The sequence below is a fragment of the Stenella coeruleoalba genome, assembly GCF_951394435.1.
Source record: "Stenella coeruleoalba genome assembly, chromosome: 19".
Taxonomy (NCBI): Eukaryota; Metazoa; Chordata; class Mammalia; order Artiodactyla; family Delphinidae; genus Stenella; species Stenella coeruleoalba.
The window spans coordinates 41,340,629-41,366,648 of NC_137165.1; the positions used below are offsets into that span (position 1 = coordinate 41,340,629).

At 59.9% G+C, this 26,020-nt stretch overlaps 2 protein-coding genes and 1 pseudogene across 3 annotated transcripts in view; all 3 read right to left on the minus strand.

The window, feature by feature from the left end:
* Positions 1-16,030, minus strand: part of LOC307177794 (uncharacterized protein) — a gene marked incomplete at both ends in the record, with an annotated part of 109,742 nt that extends 93,712 nt beyond the window's left edge. The window contains 1 exon segment of the mRNA XM_079905225.1: positions 15,778-16,030. Within this exon segment, the coding sequence (XP_079761351.1) occupies positions 15,778-16,030 (253 nt within the window).
* LOC307177367 (keratin, type I cytoskeletal 16-like) lies at positions 599-10,897 on the minus strand (annotated as a pseudogene). The gene is made up of 9 exons: positions 10,840-10,897; positions 3,615-4,125; positions 3,056-3,138; positions 2,758-2,913; positions 2,489-2,650; positions 2,043-2,167; positions 1,504-1,724; positions 1,350-1,460; positions 599-605 (listed from the first exon to the last, which is right to left on the minus strand). The product of its transcript is annotated as a keratin, type I cytoskeletal 16-like (transcript).
* Positions 16,031-18,170: 2,140 nt separating the features above from the next.
* LOC307177604 (keratin, type I cytoskeletal 42-like) lies at positions 18,171-25,403 on the minus strand (the record flags this gene model as incomplete). The annotated part of the gene is given in 9 exon segments (XM_079904900.1): positions 18,171-18,268; positions 18,392-18,426; positions 19,414-19,634; positions 19,840-19,965; positions 20,526-20,684; positions 21,834-21,990; positions 22,112-22,194; positions 24,994-25,302; positions 25,305-25,403. Coding segments are annotated over 9 exon segments (1,263 nt in total). The 5' UTR covers positions 25,380-25,403.
* Between the last annotated feature and the right edge of the window lie 617 nt (positions 25,404-26,020).

Consider the following 26,020-nt stretch of genomic DNA (forward strand, 5'->3'; position numbering starts at 1 on the left):
ATAAAAATCTAATTATGTTCTACAGACATAACTTTGATTTTTTTTGTTTTGTTTTCTTATGTTTTGTTTTGTTTGGACCACGCTGCATGGCTTACGGGATCTTAGTTCCCTAACCAGGGATTGAACCCGGGCCCCGGCAGTGAAAGCGCCGAGTCCTAACCACTGGACCGCCAGGGAATTCCCATAACTTTGATTTTTTAATCAAAATTTTAAAATATAGAAGGCATCCACCGCAAGTGAGAAGTGCGGTACACCTCAATAGCCAAGTAGGGTGGATTCATGCGGTGCAGGGCAGGGGGTGGGGAGAAGCACCACAGTGGGTTGAGACGGGAAGGCCAAGCATCCCAGGAGAGAGGGAACAGCACAGGTGGTTGAACAGAGGGGTCCTGACGGCCTCCTTATTCTTGATCTGTACCACATTCTCATTAGAAAGGTCATTAGGTAGAAGTGAGGGTGGGGGAGATGGACAGCAAGGGACTCCAATTAGTAGGTTGGGCCCAGTTCTAGGGAGTGAGGAAGTCTGATGGCGGCGGTGGTCGTGGGGATGAAGAGGAAGCAGGGGTGACAGATATTTCTAGGGAACTCGCTGGTACATGATTCACTGGCTGAGGGGAACGAGGAAGAGGAGGGAGTTGATGGGAGTGACGAGGGGGAGCAGGTTGGAAGAAGAAAGATTCAGTCCTAACCGTGGATACCACCCCCAAGGCAGCAGGCTCTCCCTCCACCATCCAACACTAAAATCATTGTGTGCAAAGGTGAGGCTCCGAGGGGTAGAGTGAGGAGCTCAAGCTTGGGAGTCTTGGGTTAAAATACCTAAAAAGATAGAGCCGTAAAAAAGAAAGGCATGGACTTTGCAGCTGGACAGACCTGAGCCACCGTTGCGCCACTTCGTGTCTGTGTGACATTAAGCACCAAGATGAGCCTGACCTCAGCCCCCTCACAGAGTCGCCAGGTGAGTCAGAGGAAAGAGCTGCTGTAAAACGCCTCACGCAGCATCTGTCAACACGAGCGAGCTCCCTCCCATCCTATGCCCCAACTCCCACTCCCCCGAGAGCATGCAGGTCTTCAGGGAAGACCCTACAAGCTCTTCTGAGCCTGGCTTTTTCCTGTATCCCTCAGGCTGTGAGGTCCCAGAAGATTCCTGGGAGGCACCTCCAATTCCCGTCCCATCAGCTCGGGAATGGAGACCACACAGGATTGTTGCATCGACCAGAAAGTCAGCTTTATGAACCCACCACCAGCAGAGAGGGAGGGGAGACAGCTGGGGCGAGCAGGGGCTGGACCCAGGCCTTCAGGTGGTGAGGCCGGCGGGTGGGCAAAGGCGGCCCCGGGACTCTCAGGAGCCTTACCTTCGCAGGAAACATAGTTCTGGCCGGATGGGTGCTGGGAGGAGAGGCTGTAGGGGAGAAAAGGTAGAGCGGTTAGGTGTGTTGGGAGCAGCAGGGGTGGGGCTGAAGGGTCTGTGGGGCAGGACGGGGGGGGGGGGGGGGGGTCCCCACTCACTGGGTGTCCTCACCCTCCAGCAGGGGTCGGTAGGTGGCGATCTCCTGCTCCAGCCGCGTCTTCACGTCCAGAAGGATCTGGTACTCGTGCTTCTGCTGTCCCATCTCGCAGCGCAGCTGGGCCAGCTGCTCCTCCACGCTGCAGATGAGCCCCTGGATCTGGGACAGCTGCAGGCAGTAGCGGTTTTTGGTCTCCTCCAGGCTCTTCTCCAGGGATGCTTTCTGTGAATGGGAGAGAGCAAAAGAGAGAGTCAACGGAGGGGGGTCACTGCTGTCTCCCCAGGTCTCTGGGCATGTTTCCTGAGAGGTGCATGGATTTTTGACCCCAGCTGGGCTACTTATTGGCTAGACAACATGGAGAAAACTTATTCCACCGTTTGTTCTGGGCCTTCATTTCTCCATCTATATAATGGGTACAGTGATCCCTCCAACCCACTCCTGGGAAAAGAGAGATGGAACCGTACTGCGGCGATGCTCCACTACAGGGGGCGGTGCCATTACTGGCGACTTGGAGTCTGGGCTGGGCCCGATCCTTCTTACCCTGCAGAGCTGGGACTGCAGTTTGACTTCCAGGCCCTGGAGCACCTTCGGAGCTCATTCAACTCATTGCGGCTGTTCTGCATCAGCTCGCTGTTAGAGGCCACTTCTTTGTTCAGCTCCTCTTTCTTTTTTTTTTTTTTGTTTTTTTGCGGTACGCGGGGCCTCTCACCACTGTGGCCTCTCCCACTGCAGAGCACAGGCTCCGGACGCGCAGGCTCAGCGGCCATGGCTCACGGGCCTAGCCTAGTGCTCCGCGGCATGTGGGGTCTTCCCAGACCGGGGCACGAACCCGTGTCCCCCGCATCGGCAGGCGGACTCTCAACCACTGCGCCACCAGGGAAGCCCCTCAGCTCCTCTTTCTGAGATAGGAAAGAACAGAAGGTGTGGGGCACTCCAGAGGCACCCAGGCTGGGAAGTCCTGCAGCAGGACTGAGGACCCATAACACCTTGCTCAGGAACCAGGCCTCGGCATCTCTGCGGTTCTTGTCTGCTATCTGTTCATACTGGTCGCACATCTCATTCAGGATGTGGCTCAGGTCCACACCGGGGGCAGCATCCACCTCCACACTGACGTCCCCGCTGGTCTGACTCCGCAGGGTAAACATCTCCTAGGAAGAGATGGGGGGAGGTGGTCAGCTCAGCTGCCCCCTTCCCTGGCCCCAGGTGCATCTGCAACCCCACTGGATCAGCCTCCCACTGCCAGCAGCAGCCTTACCTCCTGGTGGTTCTTCTTCAGGGAGGCCAGCTCCTCCTTCAGGCCTTGATCTGCATCTCCAGGTCAGTCCTTACCAGGGTCAGCTCGTCCAGCACCCTGCGCGGGCCATTGATGTCAGCCTCCATGCCCTGGCACAGGGCCAGCTCATGCTCATACCTGGCAAGACAAAGGTCAGGGCCTCAGGGTCCATCATGAAGCTTCTGAGGCTCAAGGCCTGCTGGTCCTCCTGTCTGGACAACCCCACTGCTCACCCCCTGCCCTCTACTCTCTGTCCTCAGCCCACCACAGTGCCACTCACTTGGTCCTAAAGTCATCGGTTGCTAGCCTGGCATCGTCAATCTGCAGAAGGGGCTGTGTATTCTCTATTGTGGCCTCGAATATCTGCAGAGGGGGTGAAGGACACGTCTGGTTAGCCAAGGCCCTGCTGCTCAGGGGTGAATAGCAAAGAGGGGGGAAAGGAGCCTCACCATACTTGGGGTTATCTGGCGCGCAGGTCAGTCTTTACTCTCCCCCTGACAGCCTAGGGTGCCTTCTCCACCCAGCTTAGCATGTGCAGGGGATGCGTCCACGTATCCGCCACCCCATCCTGGGCCCCATCTTACTTCGGAGAGAAGCTGATCCAAAGAATGCTTGCGGGGAGTAAGAGATTCAGGGTACCAGGTCCAGTTCAGATACCCTGATGCTAAAAAGGGACCCTCTGCCACCACTTCTGAGTAGTCCCTGGCCACTCCGCAAAAGCGGGCCTCAGTCTCCCTGTTTGTAAAATGAAGATGCTAGCAAGCGTTTTTCTAGGGTCCACTGCAGCCATGACCTCTATCAACACTCCACCACCAGAGTCGCACACCTGGCCACACCACCTCGTTCCGCAGGTCCTCGATGGTCTTGAAGTAGGGGCTGTAGTCGCAGGCGGGTCTGGGCCGGTCTCAGATCTTCACCTCCAGCTCTGTGTCGGCCTCCTCCAGGGTGCGCACCTTCTCCAGGTAGGAGGCCAGGCGGTCATTGAGGTTCTGCATAGTGAGCTTCTCGTTGCCAGAGAGGAGGCCACCATTGCCACCACTGAGGCAGACGCCAAGACCACCACCATATCCTCCAACAAAGATGCTACCCAGGGCCCCACCGAAGCTCCTGCTGCTGCTGAAGCTGCCTCCATAGCCGCCCCCCAGCCCACAGACACCCCCGGAGGAGTAGCGGGAGGAGGACAGGCCCCCGTAGGCGCTGGGGGTCCGGCAGGAGCCTCCCGCCAGGACGGAAGACCCGCAGCTGGAGCCGCCGCTGATACCACAGGAGCCCTGATGGAGCTGGAGGAGGTGAACTGGTGCCTGCAGGTGGTCGTGGTGAGAAGAGAGAAGAGAAAGGTGCTCGGGGAGGCTGGGAGGATGCTGAGGGGTCCTCAAACTCCAGGAACGTTTATATGCACGTGAGGAAGGAGGGCCCCTCCCAGCTGCTGACTCCGGGCACCGCTCCGGATTTCATCACTCCAGATCCCATCCAACTCCCCACTCCAGATTATTCAGCCCGGGGTCAACTCACTTCACTGTGTGCCTCTCTGAGTTCCCACCCAGTTTTGGGGGGTGTGGAGCTGAGAGAAAACATACCAACTCAAGTTGGTGGTGACTCACGCTAGGCAACGGGAATCTAGCTGGAGTTAGTTCCTGGAGGCTGAGGGGCCAGCCGTGCCCTGACACAGGCGAATTTGTGGTGACTGCATCCCTGGGCAGTGAGTCAGCCCATGGAAGGACTCCCTGCCCGACGGTGACAGCCTTGGATGAATGGCCTCAGCGATGCTGTCCAGGGGCCGTCTCGGGATGCAGCTGTGGGGACCCTACATGGCTGGCTGTGGACGGGAGACCTGGGTTCATGGTCCTGCTCTGCTCTGCTCCCTGTGTGACCTGTGCCCCCCACCCGCCACCTACCTTCTCTGGGCCTCTGTTTGCCCTCAGTAAAGTGACAAGCCTGAACTGGGCAATCTCAGAGTCCTTTCCAGTTCTAAAAATTCTATGAGTCTTATCCCAGTTTCAGAGGTTGCCTTTGAGCCCCCAGGACCTCCAGAAGTGGTGTGTACCATGAAACGAGCAGATAGAAGCTTGAATCCCTGCTCTGCCCTGTACAAGCTGCATGGCATAGGTAGTCCTTTAGTCTATGAGCCTCTGGACCTCAGTTTTCTCATCTGTAAAAGGGGAGGGCACACCACCAGCCACAAAGGAACATGCATGATGGACCCTGCTGGCCCCTTCCCAATGGCCAGCCCTGACCCCCAGCCTCCCCTTCCTTCCCTTCCAGCCCAGCTACCCCTCACCCACCCCTCCTCGCCCACCTCCATGCTCTGGCACCCCCCTCCCACATGCCTGCCCTCTCCTCTTCTCTCCCACACTCCCACCCTTTGAGCAGCTCCCCCGCCCAGCGCATTGCTTCACCTAATCACAGGCACCCACCGTAAACTGTGGTGGGAGGGAATCTCCATCCTGCTGCTGGTACTACCTGTGACCCCGAACCCCGCCACAAGACTCCGAGACCCCACACTGTATCCAGGGCTCAGATCCCAACAGTTTTCTCTGGAGAGTCCACAGCTTCCAGGCTTTATTCGTTCAGTCGAGGAGACAGGGGAAGGTGGCTCTCTGGTCACCTGCCACGCTCAGGTATTTACACATGCCACACAGTTCTGTGAGGGGCCTTATTCCTGCCACCAGTTCACAGATGAGGAGGCTGGAAGGGTAAGTGGGCTTACCAAGACCCCAGTCAGTGAGGAGCTGGGGCTTGAACCCCCGTCTGTCTGCTCGCCCAGCCCAAGTCCTTTCCACCATCCTGAACCACTCTCTTTTTGCCCCTCCAACATACATCACTGTCTTGAGTCAACCCTGTGAGGTGAGGAGGAGAGAGGGAGAACCAGAGAGAGGGTGATTTGCCCAAAGGCACTGCGTTTAAGCTGCAGAGCCGGGACTTGACCCCAGAGATGGGCTGTCTTCAACTCTCCCGCAATGCCTGGCAAGCATGTCCATCGTCCTCTGCCTCCCCGAGGTGCCTGGAATGAGCTCTGCCCGTGGTGGGCATGATATCGGCCTGAGGGCTGAAGGCAGGACTGGGGGGGTCTGGACCCCAACAAAGAGGCCTCCTTGGGGTGCCCTGGGGGGTGACCGACAGAGCTGGCCACTGTCCCTGCTCTGCAGTGCCTCTGTGGAGGTGAGAGGAGGCGGAAGAGGGCTTGCTTCAGCCTGAGTCCCGCTGGACAATACCACCTTGAACCTTGGGGCAGGAAATTCTGTCTCAGCATAACCAGGGCTTTGTTTCTGCCACATCACGTCCCTCATCTGGAGGCACAGGGCCCCGAGGGATGAGCAGAGCTGGTACCCAGCCTATGGCTTCAGGGCCAGGCCTGGGAGAGAGAACATGCTATTCCCTCCCCTAACCCCCAAAATAGGCAAAAGGGACCCTGGAATCTTACACAAAACTCCCACCATCCCAGGCTTCAGGATGGGCCTGAAGTTCAGGTCCAATCACAGATTCAGGGGAATTTCGGAACTGGAAATGGCCTTCAAGGTCAGCAAAGACCACCAAGCCCCAACCAGAGAGCACAAAAGACTTGTTCCATGTTAAACAGGACAGAAGCAGAGGAGCAGATGGACTTCCCTGGAGGTCCAGTGGTTAAGACTCCGTGCTTCCAATGCAGGGGGTGCAGGTTCAATCCCTGGTTGGGGAATTAAGATTTCACATGTTGCATGGAGCAGCCAAAAAAATTTAAAAAAAAAAAAAAAAGAAGCAGCAGCAGCAGAGGAGCAGAGACTAGACCCAGGTCCAGCACCCTGACCGAAGTCCATACTGACTCTCCTAGTAGTCTCTGGGAGCTCCTTCTTCTCTGCACCACCCCCCAACCTTCCACCTCCCTTCTCACCAGATCACCGCCCCTGCCCCCATTCCTGGAGGAGTCGGGGGTGGGATTACACACAGGCCCAGCCCTGGAGGTCGGGGATCTGCATGGACTGAGAAGCTGCCGGAAGTTGCCAACCAACCCATCAGATCACTCAATCAACACCGCAGACCAAGCACCCACCATGTGTCCAGCATCTGGGGTGTGGCAGGGAGGAGAGAGATGCTGACGTGGTCTCTGACCTTGGAACTTATCATGTGACCCTGGAGAGAAAACTAAGGCCGGAAAGACAGCACAGTGCAGCAGGAAACCTGGGATGCTCGGCCCGCAGGATGCAGCTGGCATTTCCTCCGTGCCCGTGAGGCACACCTGCTCCAAGGTTGCCAAGATCCAGAGTCACCAGACCTGGTCAGCACCGAGCACAGATTCCCACCAACCCCTCCAGGCAGTGGGTTCCTTCCTCCACCCAGGCCTCCTTCCTCTCTCCTCGGCCCAGCTCCATCCCAGGTATCATCATCACATACCTGAACTGGCCAGGAAATATTATTGGCCAATGCCACACCTCAACTTGCAGCGATTCCCAAATCTGACTGAACACAAGAATCCCCATACAGATTCCCGGGCCCTGCTCTGAACCACTTCGTCAGCCTTGCCCAGGACAAGCCTGATGGTGGGGAGGTTTTACAAGCTCCCAGGGGATTCTGGTGTCCAGCCAGGCTGGGGACCAAGAGGCAGCTGTGGGAGGGAAGGGAGGGGAAGGAGACTCCAGGGAGCCTGAGGGGAGAGGGGAGGTCGCTGCAAAGTCCCCAGCCACTGATGGCAGCCACAGTTACAGGCTTCAGGGCGGGATGAAGAAAGAAAGGAGCCAGATGAGCCAGGACAGAGCAGGCTGGAGTCGGGCCAGCAGGGGCCAGATACTAGGCAAGTCGTTCCTCCCCTCTGAGCCTCAGTTTCCTTCTCTGGGAAATGGGAGTGGCAGCACCACTTCGCAGGCACCGAGAGGTGAAATAAATAAAGCAGCTGTCACAGACTGGTGGCTGTCACTGCATTTATCTTCAGGTATTTATAAAGCACCTACTATGTGCCACTGGACACTCAGATGCAAAGAACGAGACGGAGAGGCCCTCAGGGCAGAATGTCTGGAGGAGGTAGAGACGTCCCCAACACTGAGTGTTCAGGCCATAATGGGGGGTAGGGGGCCTGCAGGGAGGGGACAGGCTCTCTGGGAGTGAACAAATGGCCCCCAGGCAGGCTCCGGCCCCGTGCCTGGTCCCAGGATCGAGGTGAGCCTGTGAGTGCCTTACCCACCTTGGGCGGTCCTCCGCCACAGTGTTGGCTCTCCCCCTTCCAAGGCAGGGCCTCTCGCAGCCCCTCACCATGGTCTGCACAACCAGGGGCCCTCAGGGGAGCCTGTGGCTGGGTTCAGCTGGGTGACAGTCTGGACTCTGCCTGGGGGCTGAACCGTCCTGGCTCTGGTCCCTCTGTTCCCCTCAGCCCCCCGAAGCCTGGGTGGCACAGGAGAACACACTACATAAGGGCTGAGGGAGGATGGGCAGGCATTGCCATTGTGCCCGGCTTACCACTCCTGGACTGGGGTACCTCAGGGTCCCTCCGAACCAGGGCCTGGGTCTCTTGCTTCCCCCGGGCCCAGCGCAGACCCAGGCACAGAGCGGCGCAGTGCCGTGGACAGTGTTACTGCCGTGTCATTTCTCTGCAGAAAGCACCGTCAGGTCACCCTTCCAGAGTGTGGGCGAGGCGGAGGAAGAGTCACAGGGGCTGACTACCCGTGGCCGGCCCGAGCCTGGGCATCAGGTGTGCGTGTCCATCGTACGAGTGTGGGTGAGACGGCACCCAGGGGAGGCACAGACCAGCTCACTGAAACATCTTGTGCAGCAGGTGGGTGGGTGTGGATGAATGTGAGTCCCTTGGAGAGTCCCACAGCTGGGTCCCCCAGTCCAGCCGCAGGCACATGCCCCAGCAGCCTGGGTCAGCGTCGTGTGTCTGGACAAAGCCGTACCATCCCCAAGGGGACCACAGGCCTCCACCCCCAGGCACTCCTCCCTGCGGCCCCCACCTGCCCAGGCCTGGGCTGAGCACTCCTGGAAAGGGCGGGGCTTTCCCTCTCTGGGCCCAGCACTCTGCCCTGTGGACCTCCAGCCCCGGCACCGCAGCCACTGCTCTCCTGGTGCAGCTCCCAGGACATCCGGCTGCTCCCCCTTTGTGGCCTCCTGACCACCCACCCACTTGCTTTGTGGGCAGGGGCCTCTTCCTCCGCAGAAGGGTGAAGTCTGGGGCTGCCTCTCCCAGCCCCACACTCTGACCCCTCCTCACTCACCCCATCAGTAAAAGTGCACCCCCAGAGTCTGCGGGGAGAGAGGGCCCTGCCTAAGAGCCTGGGGTTGGGCAGGGGGTGGGGCTGTGGCCGCCTTCCCAGCGTAGCTGCCTCCCCTGCCACGCCCTACTCCACCCCTGACATGCCAGGCTCCATACAGGGGCTGAGTCACTGCTCCTCAGAGCCTCAGGGTCCCCATCCACATAATGGGCACCTCTTCCTGGACCCTCCCCTCTTCCTGGGACTGTCGTTCAGGGAAATGAGATCACCCCCAGGCGGGCCATCCTCAGCCCAGGGCTGGTTCTCCGGGTTGTGGCTGGATGTACGGTGGGGGCCTGGTGGGTACGGTGCCTCCCTCCCTCCTGCCCTCCATCCCCACCCTGATTGCTTCCCAGGGAGCTGAGAGATGCCAGCTGCTGCAGGAGCGGAGCCCACGCTCCCAGCCTCCTTTGATTCCGGCATTTGCCTCTGCAGACACGGGCCCTGGACTGCTGCCTGTCGTCCCTGCCATGGAAAGGAATTCACTGTCTTCCCTTTCCCTGGGATCGGGGCCGGAAGGGCCGTTAGCTGCGGCTCGTCTCACCCCTCCTTTACTGTGGCTTCTGAGATCCAGAGAGGGCCTGTGACCTGCCCAAATTCCTCACACCCCGCTGCCCACGTCATAGACAGCGCTCATGCCACTGCCCCACCTGCTTCTCCCGGGCCTCCGCTGGTCCCAAGCCTCCACCACGCTGGGCCTCTGGGGGCTCTGGCTGCTTCTGTCCCCTCCCTGCCCCGGCCGCGCCCTCAGTCTCCAGGCACCGGGCGAGAGCACGTGTTTGGAGGGGGCCTGTCAGTGAACCCGGGTGAGGGCATCCCTCCTCCCGTTAACACCTTCCACCCACCCCCACTTCTTGAAGAAAACCAGGAAATCAGACCCGCCTGGCCCAGTGGTTTCCAGATTTACTCAAAGAAAGACTTCCGGGGCTCCTCTCCTGCTGGCTCAGCGCCTGGCCGTGGAGTGAGGGGGGCCAGGCTGGAGGGTGTTGGAGCGGCTGGGGCAGGACGGCCCCTCCCCCTTCCCCAGGAGGCAGCTTCCCACCTCCCTGACCTCCAAGCTGCTGGAACCAAGAGGGGACGAACTGCCAGGGAGGGCAGTGCTGCCCCCCAGCACGACCTCCCCTGAACGCCCCATCCTGAGCTCACCATTTGAAGACATATCTCTGGGAGAGGCCCCACCCTCTCTCCCCCACACCTGGGAGAGGCCCCACCCTCTCTCCCACACCTGCCTTCTCTGGAAGCACAGGTCTCAGCTCACATTCCTGGGGTTGAGGCCATGGGAGCATCCGGACCCACAAACCCCTCCTAGGGGTTTCCCGAGACTCACACAGGAGCCTGGGCCCTAATCACCCAGCCTGCCTCCCCGCCTTCCGTCCTCCATCCCCCCCTTCAGGAGGATCCTGAGCACTGCCCTGGCCTGCCTCCCTGCCCCCTCCCCACCTTGTCCCCTCTTAGAGGAGGACACAGCCCACAGGACTGTGCGGGGCAACCGAGCGGATGCTTTAGCCCTGCGTCTCTGGTTCCTGAGATCTTCTTGTCCATTTATGGATGAGAAAATGAGGCTCAGTGAGGGGAAGGCACTGCCCAAGGTCATGGACCCAATTACAGGCCAAGAAGAGGACACCTAAGACACCCACCCCTGACACGCTGACCTCAACCTGGGTCTGGCACTGCCTGGACCACCCTCCCAGGGATCACCAGCCCTTGGGAGATAAAAAGCAACCCCCACCCCTCGAGTTCTGCCCAGACCTAGTCTTCACCCTGCTCTAAGATGACCCCTGACCTCCAAGTCAACAACAGTGGGTGTCCACGGACTCCTCCCCCTGCCCCCATTCGCCCCCCCCCCCACCGGTTCCCCCCTTCCGCGCTAGGGCCACGTCAGTGGCCACAACCAGAGAGCATTCCATGTCTCAGTCAACGAGATTTATTGGTCAGGGAGGGGGGATGGGAAAGGGACTGAAGCTGGGTGCTGGGGCTGCGGAGCCAATGGGAGGCCCCAGAGGGGCTGGCAGGGGGAGCAGAGTCCTCAGATGTTGGACTGTTGGACCTGCTCGCGGGAGGAGATGACCCTGCCATCCTGGACTTCTTCCACAATGGTGCGCACCTGGCGGGTGGTCACAGCTGCAGGAGACAGACACTCAGGGTGGGCGGGGCTCAAGAGGTCCTGGCCTAGCCCCCAGCCCCCTGAGTGGAGCCGGCTTTCTCCCCCATGGCCACTTGGTGTCCACGCCTCTGCTGGCCCCTCAACATCACATCCGCACAGGTGTCCCCCCGACCTTGCCACTCCCTCCCTCTCACCCTGTTCCTTGCTGGTGCCCCTGGGTGAATCCTGCCTCCCAAATAGATAGTTTGATTCTGACCCACATGTCCTTCTGCAAGAGGAAGACTGCACAGACTGGATGCTACACAGACTGGGGTCTGTCTCCATTTCTCTGCAGTCTCAAGGGCCTGGATTACCCTCCCTTCAGAAGCGGATCTCCAAGACAAGACCCTGGTCCACACCCTTAGACTAGATGCCCCAGGGCTGGGATTTTTTCTTCCCCATCAGACTGGGATCTGGAGGACAAGGACCAAGTCCCTTTCTGCTATCAGACAAGAGACTCCAGAACAAGACTGCTTTTGCTCATCTGTAGGGTCCCAAGAGCAAACATCGTGAGACCATGTCCCTACCTCCCCATCAGATGAGAGTCCCCAGAGCTGGGACCATGTCTCCCACCTCAGACTAGGATCTCCAAGGTAAGGGCCATTTCCCTGCCTCTCCCCCATTGGATCAGATAGTGTCCCGCTCACTTGATTAGGACCCTGAGCGCTACCGGGTCCCTTCCCCCACCCCTGCCAAGGGTCAGCCATCACTTCCTGGAGCTCCTGGACACCCTCCCCCAGCAACGTACAGGTGGGTCGCCTGCCCCGTGCAGCCCCACCCTCAGCTACCAAGATGCTTACGTTCTCTGGACTTGTGCAGAGTCAGCCTGCAAAAAAAAAGAGAGAGAAGATTAGATGTGGGTCTCAGCCTCACCTCTGCCCCAGGCCCCCAGCCCTGGCCCCAGGTCCCCTCTCACTGGGCATCCTCGCCCTCCAGCAGGCGGCGGTAGGTGGCGATCTCCTGCTCCAGCCGTGTCTTCACGTCCAGAAGGATCTGGTACTCCTGGCTCTGCTGTCCCATCTCGCAGCGCAGCTGGGCCAGTTGCTCCTCCACGCTGCTGACCAGTCCCTGGATCTGGGACAGCTGCAGGCAGTAGCGGTTCTCTGTCTCCGCCAGGCTGTTCTCCAGAGATGCTTTCTGCAGGAGAGCGGGAGGGGCAGGGGTCAGAAGGGTTCTCAGTGCCCCCTCCAGGGACCTGGGCACCTCCCCCACACCCCCCAGGCCTGGCAGCGCCCCTACCATGCTGAGATGGGACTGCAGCTCGATCTCCAGGTTCTGCATGGTGCGCCGGAGCTCTGAGATCTCGCTCCTGCTGCTCTGCACCATCTCGCTGCTGCTGGCCACCTCGCGGTTCAGTTCCTCTGTCTGCAAACAGGACACAGGACAGGGCAGCATGAGCCCAGCTTCCCTTCTCCAAGTCAGGTGACCCCCGTGGCCACCCTATGCTCAGCCCAGGGCCCACTCTGTGCCCAGACAGGCACCTGGGCTCTCCCCCACTGCCCCAAATACCCCCTCACCATGGCCACCTTCCTGACCTCCCCTGGGCCTCTCAGGCCTCCTCCCAAACCTGACTGTGGGAGCAGTGCCTTCTCACCAGCTTCCCACTTCCCCAAAACCAGAAGCCTTTGAAAGGATGTTAAGTTTTATCTTTAATTCCTGCAAATGTAAAGCACAGGAATAGGAAACTTGAGAACCAGTCAGGACAGTAGCCAGGCCCCTGGTGCTAGTTCCTGACTTCTTGAGGGACAGATGCAAGCTCCTGAGGGGGGCTCCCTACCCACCACCAGATCCCAGCTTCAGCCAAGCTCCAGGCCTGTGGATGCAACAGGCGACCCTGACCCCCGGTGTCCATGTGGCTCACCGGGGATAAGGTACCCAAGATGCCAGGCACTGGGCTTACTGTGGGGACTCAAGCCTTGCACCCCATCCCCTGGGGAAGGCCTCTGGCCTGCGGCAGCCCCCACCTTGCTGAAGAACCAGTCCTCGGCGTCCTTGCGGTTCTTCTCCGCCATCTTCTCGTACTGTTCGCGCATCTCATTCAGGATGCGGCTCAGGTCCACGCCGGGGGCGGCATCCATCTCCACGTTGATCTCACCACCCACCTGGCCTCGCAGGACTTTCATCTCCTGTGGAGGAGGGGATGGTGGGTGTGGGCATGCATCCTGATCTCTCACTCCCAACCCTTCCCACGCAAGTTCTCCAGACCCCTCCCAAGGACACCTCCTTTGTTCTGCCTGCCCTCTACTGTCTGACCCTCTGAATGATTTTTATTCACCTGCTCTATGTGGGCTTTGCCTCCACCATCAGGCTAGGGGTTCCCTGAGGACAGATTCTGTGTTTCCCCCGTGAGACTGAGGGCTCTCTGAAGATAAAATCTAATTCTTAAGCCTGAGCCCCCAAAACATCCCGTCTAATTTCCAAACTTCTACCTAGGGGCCAGATTCGAGGGTTTGAGCTGGGACAAGGGGGCAACCTCCTCGATTATCTCCTGTCCTGCTGAGGGAAGGCAGGAGGGGCAGAAGAGGCCTCTGCGGGCCCCTGGGAGGCTCCCCAGATGCGGGGAAGCAAGGTAGTACGTGGAGGAGGCTGCCCTGCATGGGGATCAGGGCTCTGCAGACAGAGCAGCGCTGTAAGGCGACCAGCCTGGACACCTGTGCTCTTCCCACAGTCTCAACCTGGCACAGCCCCAGAGCCCTGCCCCCCACTCAGCATCCTCTTTGACCTACTGCCCCGGCTGCCTCACCTCCTCGTGGTTCTTCCGGAGGTAGACCAGCTCCTCCTTGAGGTTCTCAATCTGCATCTCCAGGTCGGCTCTGGCCAGGGTCAGCTCGTCCAGCACCCTGCGCAAGCCATTGATGTCGGACTCCACGCTCACGCGCAGGGCCTGCTCCGTCTCGAACCTGCGAAGGGAACCAGAGACTTCGTCAAGATGCTTGGACTGGCAGGTGCAGGTTCTGGCCAGCACCCTGCCTCCGAACGATGAGGGGGTGGAGTAGAAGCCCATCGCAGCCCTGGGAGCCTGGGACCATGCAGGGCAAGGCCCCACCCCCACCCTGCTTCCTGGCTTCTCTCCCCTCTTCCTCCCGCCTCCCTTCTCGCTCTTCCATCACCTGACGAGGCCCAGCAACCTTCCGCATCTGCTGCGTTTGCCGCATCCTGGGCTAAGAGGTGCAGGACTCTTAGCAGGGACCTCCCCTCCCCCAGCTCCTGGACCTTGCCACCAGCAACTGAGGAGTCCTGGGGTAGGGAGGGGTGCCCCCAGTTCCTCCCCAGCACCCTCTGGCCAGAGCTCACTTGGTACGGAAGTCATCAGCAGCCAGACGGCTGTTGTCGATCTGCAGCAGGACGTTGGCATTGTCTGTGGTGGCCATGAGGATCTGGGAAGATGGGAGAGTAATCAGGTCACTGGGTGGGAGTAGCTCAGCACAGACCAGGGTTCTGAGGCGGGTCTCTCTGTCTGGGGGCCAGGATGCGGCTGCCTCCTCCAGGCAGGCTCCCTTCCCACCCAGCCATTCCCCTTTACTGCATTACAGTTGGTAAGAGAGGCGGGGCCAGCCTCAGTCTGATGGCTGAAACCTTGCCCCCCTCCCCCATGCCAGGCTCTGCCTTAAACCAGAGTGGACAGCCATCTGGGAATGCCAGGCTGGAAATGCAGGAGAGCAAGAAAAGAATGGGAGCTTGCCCCGGGGCAGAAGCTGTTCCCAAGTCCTGGAAAGAGGACAGATATGGGAAACCTCATTTTACAGCTGGGGATATAGTGTCCCTGAGGGGCTCCCCCAAAAAGGAAGACTAAAGGAACCCTCACCGAAGAGTAGTTCCAAATCAGAAGTCATGACCCCTGCTAAGTCCTGACCCCGGGCTCCAGCAGGCAGCCCCGGCCCCGCCCCAGGTTTGCTGAGCCCCAGTCTTGAGGGCGCAGCAGGAGAGATGGGGAAGCCAGAAAAGTCCCCAAATAAGGCACACAAGTGGCCTCCTGAGGTCCCGCCCCCTCTCTCTCACCTCCTCCTCCTAGCAGGTGCTAGCAGGAGCTCACCCAGACCCCTGACCCCACCGTAGCCCTAAATCCCCCTCTTGCTCCGAGGAAAGAGGTGCCTGAGTACCCAGAGACCCCAGGGACCCAGCCCTCCACACGCATCCATTCGTCTCATCCTACAATCACACAAGGTGGCAAAACGCTCCATGATGGGAAACGGAGGCTCCAAGGAGCTCCACAAGGCCTGCTTGTCCCTAGCCCAGGCCGCTGCCCCCCAAAAAGAGACCATAGGCCACAAGGTGGCCCCAAATGGGCTCCCAGAAGCCAAGCCGGATCCCAGTTGTCCTTAGCTCCCCAAGACCCTGGGGCAGCCCCAGGCTGGACTCCAGGCCTTGCTCAAGGGCAGGAGGTAGGGGAGGAAAAGCTGTGCCCCGCCAGGTCCCCTCCCACCGTAGCCCCTACCTTGTTCCTCAGGTCCTCGATGGTCCTGAAGTAGGCGCTGTAGTCGGAAGTCGGCCCTGGGGTCTGCTTCTGGTACCAGTCACGGATCTTCACCTCCAGGTCAGTGTTGGCCTCCTCCAGGGCACGCACCTTCTCCAGGTAGGAGGCCAGGCGGTCGTTGAGGTTCTGCATGGTGGCCTTCTCGCTGGCCCCCAGCAGCGCATCACCACCTCCAAAGCCACTGCCACCAGTGCCAACGCTGCCGATGCCGTAGCCGCCGCTGCCGTAGCCGCCGCTGCCGTAGCCGCCGCTGCCGTAGCCGCCTCCAGAGCCGAAGCTGTAGCAGCCAGAGTAGCTGCCGCCCCCAAGGGCATTGCCCAGGCTGCCAGACAGCTGGCGGGAGGTGAGGGACGAGCTGCCCCCCAGGCCAGAGGAGCCCCTGATGGAGTTGGAGGAGGAGAACTGGCGGTTGCTGGTGGTCATGGTGGCGGCAGCGGGTGGCAGACAGACACGGAGAGAGGGCTCGAGAGGAGAGAGGCCCAAGGCGTGTGTTGCTGCCGGGGCTCGCCCGCCTCCTTTATAGGCCCCAACGAATGGGCGTAACGATTACAGCAAGTTCGCTCCTCTGTTCCCATTCCCCTGGGCTTTCATCACCGCTGGCTGCCCGCCAGCTCCCAGGTGGCTGTGGGTCCCCTTCCCTCCCACCGTCGGGCCTTTGCATCATTTCTCCAAACCCCCGTGCTGGGCGTCTGCTTGTGTGTATGTACGTGTCCCTGGTCTCAGGCCTGTCACCTGTAATTCAGGCAGGCCCTTCAGCTACGCTTTCCCATGACCTAATACGGACAAGAGGAATAAGCAGGACGTGACCGTCACTGAGCCCTCCCAGGCAGCTGCCCCCCGCCACACACCACACCACACACCACGCCACACACGATGCTGGCCCTGGGCGAGGTGCAGGGGAGACAGCGAGGACCGGTACCCCATCCTGCCTTGGAAACTAGACCCAAACCCACCAGCCTCACCACACAGTAGCTCGGTCAGGTCTCAGATTACCACCCCATTCACAGATAAGGAAACTGGGGCTTGTAGAGGCAAAGTGTCCCACCGCCCCACCCAACTCAGAACGGGGCTGGCAGGGCTTCTTCCTTCATCGCACCCTGCCACAGCAGCTATATGCCTCCCCAGGGGCCTGTGACACAGTGGCCCCCTTCTGCAGAGCCCTGACACCAGGGAAGCACCGCAGGGGCCGTGGTTCCCTCTGTCCAGTTTTCTGACCCTGTCCCCATCCCTGGAACCCCCTGGAGACCCAGCGTCCTTTTCTGACCTTTCCCCATCTCTCTCTCTCACAAGTGGGAAGTCCTGGGCTGGAGTGGGCAAAGGGGAGCTTAGCTGCAGGCTGGGGAAGTGGCAGGCTGAGAGGGGGCATCGTGGTAAAGGCAAGAGGAAGAAGGGTGAGGGGCACGCCCCTTCCACCCTCCTCACCCCTCCTATTCCCCAAGAGGCCTCAGGCAGGGGGCATATACCTTTGGGTCCCAGCCAGCTGGAAAACTAAAGGACACTGCCCAAGAAGAGGGGCTTCCTGAGACCCCGGCCCTGGCCAGTCCCCTCCCCTCCTCCCCCCTCCCCTCCCCCTCCTCCCTCCTCCCCCTCCCCTGCAGTCTCCCCCAGGGGCCCCACCCAATCCCCTGACCTGGCCCCTCAGGATGGGCCAGGTGCCCGCCCCACAGCCCCACCCTGCCCTGCCCACCACCCTCAGTTCCAGGGTCCCAGCAGGCCCAGTGGGCGGAATGTGCTCATGTCTCAGACTGCCAATGGCTTCCACTTCCCAGACAGGCCCAGACAGCCCCTGCCAGCAGCCGAGAGAGATTCCCCGAGAGCCCAGCAGCTGCTAAGCCACCAAAGCAAGGAGGACGCCCCCCCACCCATGCTCACATGCAGAGGGGCCACCCCGCCCCACACACCCACAAGCCCAACAGAGCCGGTCTGGCTTCCTGGACTGGCCATGCCACTGCCATCCCTTGCACGCTTCAGCACCTGGACCACCTCTGCAGAAAGCCCCCTGCCCAGCCCCTCTCCCTCCGATCTTGACCTTGTACCGCCCCAGGCTGAGACAGGGAGCTGGCCATAACAGGTGTGGCTCCCCGGAAAGTCTATGGGGCCCTCCCAGGGACCAGCCACAGGCAATGGGGACCCAGGGGCTGATTCTCAGGAACTTTCCCAACCTGATGGGCTGTCCCACCCCTCAGCCCTCAAGCCTCCCGTCTCCCTCCTTTGAGCCCCAGGCCCGGATGGGGTGGGCAGAACAGGTTGGAAGGGGTCAAGCAGCCCCAAACCCTCAGCAGACTCTCCTTGTCCCCCCATCCCTCAGCCCACACTGCCCAAGCCAAAGACCAGCCCGAACCACAGGAGGCATTGAACTTCAAGCAAAGCTTTAATTGCAGTCACTGGGGCAAACTCAGGAGGTCCCCTTGGTGAGGGGCTGTGGGAAGCAGATAAAGAAAGGCAACCGCTCTTGGGCGGTGGCCCAGACGGGCACTTGGGGCACGGCAGTAGTGTGCTGGGAGCTGCAGGCAATGGCTGCCCCTTGACCCTGGAGGCTGGGCTGTCGCAGGTAGACGGGGCCTCAGTGGGGGGAGCGATGGACCTGCTCGCGGGAGGGGACCACCTTGCCGTCCTGGACTTCCTCTATAATGGTACGCACCTGGCGGGTGGTCACCACGGCTACGGGCAGAGGAGGAGGGAGGCACAGGGAACCTCAGGCTGGAGGCCCTCCCCAAGCCTCCCACAAAGAAGGGTCCTCAGCCTCTCCCCACCCGCCCTGGGCAGGACAGGGCAGGCCCTTACCTTCCCGGGTGGGCGAGGAGTACTGGGTGGCCAGGCTGCAGGGAAAGGGGGACCTGTCAGCCCAGTGGTGTTGGTTGGGAGCCCAGCCCCCAGGGAGGAGGAGCAGCTGGGGAGGCCCCGGCCGAGGGGAGACAGGTCCCAGCAAATCGGACAGAAATCACAGCAGGGAGTATACGGCAAACAATGGCAACCACAGGGTCAAAGGGCACAGGCCCGGTGGGCAGAAGTGAGGAAAGGGGAAGGCCCAGAGGCACTTTGTGGCCACCCAGGGATTTACAAGGAGAAGCTGAGCAAGTGGTTTCTCCATATCCTGAAGGGCCCAACAAATAAACTTAATTAAAGCAGGAGAGACTGTGGCTAGACTATAGATAGACTTAGCCATCGTCATAGAGCAAAACGCTGGAATGTGTGACTAAGCATGGAGACTTCAGAACATCCTCGGCCCCTTTACACCAGGGCCCCATCACCCACCCAACTCCAAACCAGATCGCCACCCATCCCAGACAATGGGATCACCAACCACGCAATCACTGGAACCAGAAAGCCAGGATCATTATTAACCACTTCATGTGCTAACGCAAACGTTCGTTGAGTCCCGCCTGCAAGCCACGCTCGCCCCCGCGTTCAGGCATCCAGTCCTGCTGTTTTTAGCTATAACACATCCTCTTGGCGCAACACCTCCCCTTCCCTGCCCTTCGCCCGCCTTATGGCAGGTCTTCTCTAGCCTGACGACCTTGCTCCAGCCTCCTGACTGGTCTCCCTGACCCCACCCTCGCCCCTAGGATGCATTTCTCCCTCTGCAGCCAGAGTGAATGTTCTAAGATGTCTTGATGACCATGCTTCTCTCTGCGCAAAAGCCCCCGTGGCTCCCCACTGCCTACTCCATCAAGTGGGACCCCAGCCAGTGTTCTCAGCTTCACCTCCTGCGAACCTCCACACCTCCTCCTGCCTCGGCGGGTGCTGGCCCTCCCTGGGTGAAGCCACCCAGACCACCGAGCAGGTGCAGGGCGCCCTCCACTCACTGGGCATCCTGGCCCTCCAGCAGGCGGCGGTAGGTGGCGATCTCCTGCTCCAGCCGCGTCTTCACGTCCAGCAGCATCTTGTACTCCTTGTTCTGCCGCTCCATCTCGCAGCGGAGCTCGCTCAGCTGGGCCTCGATGCTGCTGCTAAGCCCCTGCAGCTGGGCCAGCTGGGCCCCGTAGCGCGCCTCGGTCTCTGCCAGGCTGCCCTCCAGCGACGCTTTCTGTGGGTCAAGGTGGAGGTGGCTGGGGAGACCGAGCCCCCAGAAGGGGGCCCCACGTGTGTGGGTGTGTGGGTGGGGCAGTAAGTGGGGCAGAGTGTGCAGTGGCAGGCGGGGCAGGCAGTCTCTGGTTCTCCGAGTGGGGGTCCAGGAGGCGGGGCCCGCTCGGATTGACGGGTACAGGACAAGGAGGGGACAGAGGCCCTACCACGCCGAGCTGGGACTGCAGCTCGATCTCCAGGTTCTGCACGGTGCGGCGTGGCTCCGTGATCTCTGCCCAGCTGCTCGGCAGGACCTCGGTGTTGGTGGCCACCTCGCGGTTCAGCTCCTCCATCTGGAAGGCAGGACGGGCCCTAGGGGCTTGCGGAGGCTTGCAGAGGTGGGGCAGGGGCCTGACCTCCTAGACCTGCCGCTCCCCAGCCTCTGCAGGGCCCCAAGCCCGCCTGCACATCCTGGAACTTGTAGCATTCACCTTGCTCTGGGGTCGTTTGTCTCCTTACTGGACTGCAGGTACCACTCTAGGGCAGGCCCTGGGTTTTACTCTTTTTGTGCCTGTCACTGTCCGGGCACTGCAGCTGCTCCGTGCATGCTTCCTGGGGGCACGAGAGTCTGCATCCAAACACACACCTACCTACGAATGCCCGGGCTGGGAGAACCCTAGTGGGATCAGGAGACCTGGATCTGCTCCCCAGGCCACGGTGAGGGGTTGTGTGAGCGTAAGGCCTCTCTGAGCCTCACGATGTCCCCCTGAACGTGAGGGGTTGGTCCCCTGGTTTCCAAAGGTGCTTCCAGCTGGGAATCCACAGCCTGTGGATCTGTAAGTTTTCCGACATGTGCTCAGCACACGGCGTGTGCACGCACACGTGTGCACACCTGCTCACGCAGGCCACCCACCTTGCTGAAGAGCCAGTCCTCGGCGTCCGTGCGGTTCTTCGTGATCTTCTCGTATTGGTCGCGCATCTCATTCAGGATGCGGCCCAGGTCCACAGCGGGGGCGGCGTCCATCTCCACGTTGATCTCACCACCCACCTGGCCTCGTAGGGCATTCACTTCCTGGGCAGACAGCTAAGCAGGAGCTCACTCAGGGCCATCCTGGGAAGAGTCCCTGGGGCTGCCTTCTCTGTCTGGGGGAGATGGGTGCAGAGGACAGACAGACACAGACAGGCCAACAGCTCCTCACCCTGAAGGTGGAGGTGGATGTCATCACGTCTCAAACATGCAGGGCTGTGGATATCAACAATCTCCCCCAACACACACTCGCGGGGTGGGCTTTGCCCAGTCCCGGTGTGTGCTGGGCCAGGAGAGATGGCAACTCCCAGTCATGGTGGGGGATGAGCCAGGACAACCTCACTCCAGCCCTGACCACCCACCTCACCCCCCGTCACCAACCACGCAGCACGGGCATGGGGAAAGCAGCACCCTGTCGGTATTGGGGGAGTCAGACCTCACTAGGAAAGGTGAATGTGCTGGGGGATGCAATCCCTATAGCCAGCCTCAAAGCCAAGTAGAGACATTTTCTGGACTCCTGCTACTCGGGCATTAGGCTCCCCCAGCTCAGGCCAGCCCAGAAGTCGGATGGGAAGGAAGCCACAAGGTTCACTAGTCCCCCTGCAGGGTCTTGGATCCCTATCCTTGGGTTGAGCCTTGGGGTCCCTGGGAGATGCGAGAAGTGGCAGAGTGCTGTAGTCAGGCTTGAGTGTGGATACGGCTCAGGCAGACCTGAGGGAAGCCCCACCCCTGTACAGCCTTGGACAAATTCCTTAACCTCTCTGAGCCTCGGTTTCTTCACTCGTAAAGAGAAGAACTTGCTCCTTTCTCCCAGTGAGGCTGTCGGTATCAGCTGAGATATTTGCTGTGAAACACGCATAATGGGCTGGGCAGGTGTTTGTGGTTGTTATGACTACCACTATTACAATCAACTAGAATAATTAGGCTGTGTGTTCTTAGACTGATTCACCCATTAGATACTTAACTGCCACCACACGGTAGGCAGTGCCTCGAGGGACAGAGAAGTATCTCTGGGGGGAAAGGGCCCTCCAGACCTCAACCAGGGCCCAATGAGAGTCTCCCAGGGTCAGAGCCAGGAACCCACCAGAGATGGGAACTGGATGGAGAGCGTGGCCCCGGCCCAGGAAGATGTGGGGGGCCCCGGCCTTGCTTGTTCTCAGGCAAGTTTCTCCTGCATTCCCGAGCTGGCCTCACCTCCTCATGGTTCTTCCGGAGGTAGGCCAGCTCCTGCTTGAGGTTCTCAATCTGCATCTCCAGGTCGGCTCTGGCCAGGGTCAGCTCGTCCAGCACCCTGCGGAGGCCGTTGATGTTGGCCTCCACGCTCATGCGCAGGTTCAGTTCCGTCTCATACCTTAGCGGGGGAGCGGGGGAGGCAGGGAAGCCTGAGCCATGGAGTGCCATTAGGACACCCTCGTACACAGAGAGCCAGACCCCCACCAGCCCCCCGAGCTGTCCCCAAGGCCCAGACTCACTTGGTACGGAAGTCATCGGCTGCCAGGCGGGCATTATCCATCTGCAGCACCAAGTTGGCATTGTAGATGGTGGCCGCCAGGACCTGAGGGACACAGTGGGCTTGGCGAGCAAGCGCCCTGGGCAGCCACAGGAAGACCTTGCAACACCCCTCCTGCAGCCCTCTGGAGAGCGGGCCAGAGTGAGGGAGATGAGGGTCCCTGTGGTCTCCTCCTCTGAGCACCCTGCTGGGGGGCTCACAAGGGGTGGGGGCATGATACCCAGGCACAGGTAACCATAGTGCCAGGAAAGATACCCATATGCACCCCTCTCCCACCATGAGGGTCACTGCCCAAGCTGCCTGGACCTCACTCCATCTTTCCCCAATTAAATTCACCTCTAGGGCTTCCCTGGTGGCTCAGTGGTTAAGAATCCGCCTGCCAATGCAAGGGACACGGTTTCGAGCCCTGGTCCAGGAAGATCCCACATGCCACAGAGCAGCTAAGCCCGTGAGCCACAACTACTGAGCCTGCACTCTAGAGCCTGCAAGACACAACTACTGAGCCCACGTGCCACAATTACTGAAGCCCACGCGCCTAGAGCCTGTGCTCCGCAACAAGAGAAGCCACCACGATGAGAAGCCCGCGCACCGCAAAAGAGCAGCCCCAGCTCACCGCAACTAGAGAAAGCTGGCACACAGCAACGAAGACCCAACACAGCCAAAAAAATAAATAAATAATAAATTAATTAATTTAATTAAATTAAATTAATTCACCTGTAGGTTCAGTTGCCACCTCCTCCAGGAAGCCCTCTTTGATTCCCCGTCTGGATCTTTCTTCCCCATCATACCTCCCCTCGGCCCATCTCTCTTACACAGTACTTCTCCCAAGTGCAACATTTTTCTGTGACTTTTTTGTGTGTTTTTTTCTCTCCTCCACTGGACTCTGAGCTCCAGAGGAACAAGGCCCTGTCTCATGTCTGTCTCCTTCAATTTGGACTCCCCAGCCCTGAGTACAGTGCCTGGCCGAGAGTCAGCCCCCAGGAAACATTAGTTTAATTAAACGATTAATTAAATAATTGATAATATTATGGCTGGCCCCACGTCAAACCTAGGGCAAGGTTTTCTTTTCCCACAGGGTCATCTGGGAGGTTTAAAAGACAACAGGGAAGGGAGAGGCTCTGGAAGGAGCAGAGGGTTGGTTATTATTACTGCTGCTGTCGTTATTGTTGGGAGAAATACCTAAGAGAGGCTCTAGTCAAAGGCCATGGGGCTGGGGGGAGGGGGAGGCCCCTCCACACTGCCCAGAGGAAGCAGAGAGGAGGTCGCGGTGGAGGCGGCAGATGAGCTGAGCAGAATCTGGAGTTTTTTAAGGTTGAGGGCTGAAGTATAAAGCTGTAAGAGGGGGCAGCCCCAGTAAACTCATCCTGGGCCTCAGAGCCCGCTCGTGGCCCTAAGTTCTGAAAAGGCACCCTGAGTCAGGCTCCGTTTCCAGACTGAACCCAAGAGCCAGTCTGACTGAACCCGCCCCAGGGCCTCACTAGGCCCATCGGCAACCTGCAGACTAGGCCCCCATCCGCCTCCCTGCTTAGGAGGCTGATTGGGTCCAGCGAGGGGGCAGTGGTAAAAAACCGCCGAGGGGCAGTGACTCGGAGGCCTGGTGCGCAGTGCACTGGGGGATGGCGGTGAGGAGCTGGCCGACCCCGAAGCTCAGGAACACTGACTCGCCAGGGCTCCCCTGAGTTCCCTGCTGCCCAGATCAAGCCCAGTATCTGGTCTGGCACTCCCAGTAGCTCTGCTTCCAGTGGGCAATTGCAGGAGTTCCCTTCCGGGCCTGGGTCCCGGGCAGGAGCAGGCAAAGCCCCTCGCCGGGCAGCAGGCCTGGTTCTCCACCAGGAAACTGAGTGGGCTGACCCCGGGCCAGCCAGCCCCAAGTCCGGCTCTCCCGAGCCCAGCTTTTGCACCTCTTTGACCTCTCTCCTGCCTCTGGAGGCTGCACCCCTGTAGGTCCCTCCAGGGGCAAGGTTGCGCAGAAGACCCAGGTGCTGTGTTTACAGAATGCCAAGGTCACGTTCACAGAGATCATAGCGTGTGTGTGTGTGTGTGTGTGTGTGTGTGTGTGTGTGTGTGTGTGTGTGTGTTGCCTCCTCCATCAGACTAAGTTAGAGAAATATCTCCCCTTGGAAGCTTCCAGTCTGAGTGGGAAGACACAGCTCCTTTCCTCAGGGACCACCCCCCAATCTGCATCTGCAAGCAGAGACAGCCTCTGCTCTTGGGGACCCCCAGAGTGACCATCATGGAAGGAGTGAGGAGGACCAACAATGAAAGTAGCTGTGAGAACATGTCAGACTCAGTGAAATCAGCCCAATGAACAGAGCATAGACTGAACCTCAAAGTGCAGAAGGGACCCCCAGATCCAAGGATAAAAGGCAAGTGCCGTGCATCCAGGAGGACTGCCTGGAGGAGGTGAGGCAGGCGGGGGGTGGGGCAAACTCAAAGGGGAATGGGATAGTGAGATGGAGACATTGAGCCTCATCTCCCAGCAGCCACACCAAACTCGTTCCCACACCTATGCCTTTGTCCACACTGATCTCTATACCTGAATGCCATCTGCTGCCCTCAGTCAAGGTTCTGAAGCCTTGCCTGCCCACTCCTCTATCACTCACCCCAAATACCTTCCCCCAGAAAGGAGGAACTCCAAACAGCCTCCCAACGTGGGATGTCCTCCAGGCCTGGGACCAGTGACTGGTACAGGGCTGGGTTCCAGAGCAAGTGAGAGAGTGAGTGAATGAACGAATGGGTGAGGGATGGAGACCTAGGCTGGAGGAGAAATGTTGGCAAAGGTCCAAAGTTGGGATGGTGTGAGTTAGAAGCTGGTACTAAGGACAGAGGGCAGGGAGCGCCCACCGTGCTCCACAGGTCCTCGATGGTCTTGACGTAGTGGCTGTAGTCGAGGGCGGGCCCGGAGCCCTGCTTCTTGTACCGGTCGTGGATCTTCACCTCCAGGTAGGCATTAGACGCCTCCAGAGCGCACACCTTGCCCAGGTAGGAGGCCAGGCGGTCGCTGAGGTTCTGCATGGTCTCCTTCTCGCTGCCCCCCGTGCCCACAGAGAAGCGGGACGAAGACACAGACATGTTGCCAGAGCTGCTGGCTCCCAGGAGGCTGGCGGGCCGGCAGGCACCCCCAACACGGATGGAAGACATCGAGAGAAACCCCCACCACCGGGCACACACAGGCCCTTGACGGAGCCGGAAGTGGAAAGCCGGTGGATGCTGGTGGTGGGGGCGGCCATGGTGTCCACAAGTCATGCGCAGGGTCTGGTTTGCACAGAGGCCCCAGGTAGCCCTTTATAGCCCCTTATAGCCAGGCTAAAGGGCAGCTGGGCCCCTGGCTCTTTAAGTCAGAGCCAAAAGCCCAGCCTCTGTACCAGGCGCCCAGGGCTCAAGCTGGACGCACCGAGGGCATCCCGAGCCTGGCCTGAGCACAAGGGCTTCTTAGCAGCCCATCGTCTGTTAGAAACAAAGGTGGTACTGGAGCCGCAACCCCGGGGTAGGGGGATTCTCCACCCTCAGCCACAATTAGGTGGCTGAGCTCGTTCTTGGGGAGAGTCCGGAGAACCCAGCCCTGGGAGCCAGAAAGGGCCTGGAACAAGGCTCCACAGGCCCAGAGCCTGGGGCTGGTCTGGCCCCCCACCCAGCATTCTTGGGTCCCAGGGAGAGGGTGGAGAGATGCGGGGGACACCCTCCCCTACCGCGTACAATGTGGCCCTGAGGGAGCCCCCCAGGTCTCTTGGGATTATTCCAAGTCTGTGGGAGGAGACGTAGCTCCTGGCCTGGGGGCTGCCCTATCTGAGGGGAATAGTCACAGCCACTGACCTGAGGGAGCTTTGGATCCAAACCTTTCAGGAAGTCAGTTCAAGAGCCTCAGTTGCCT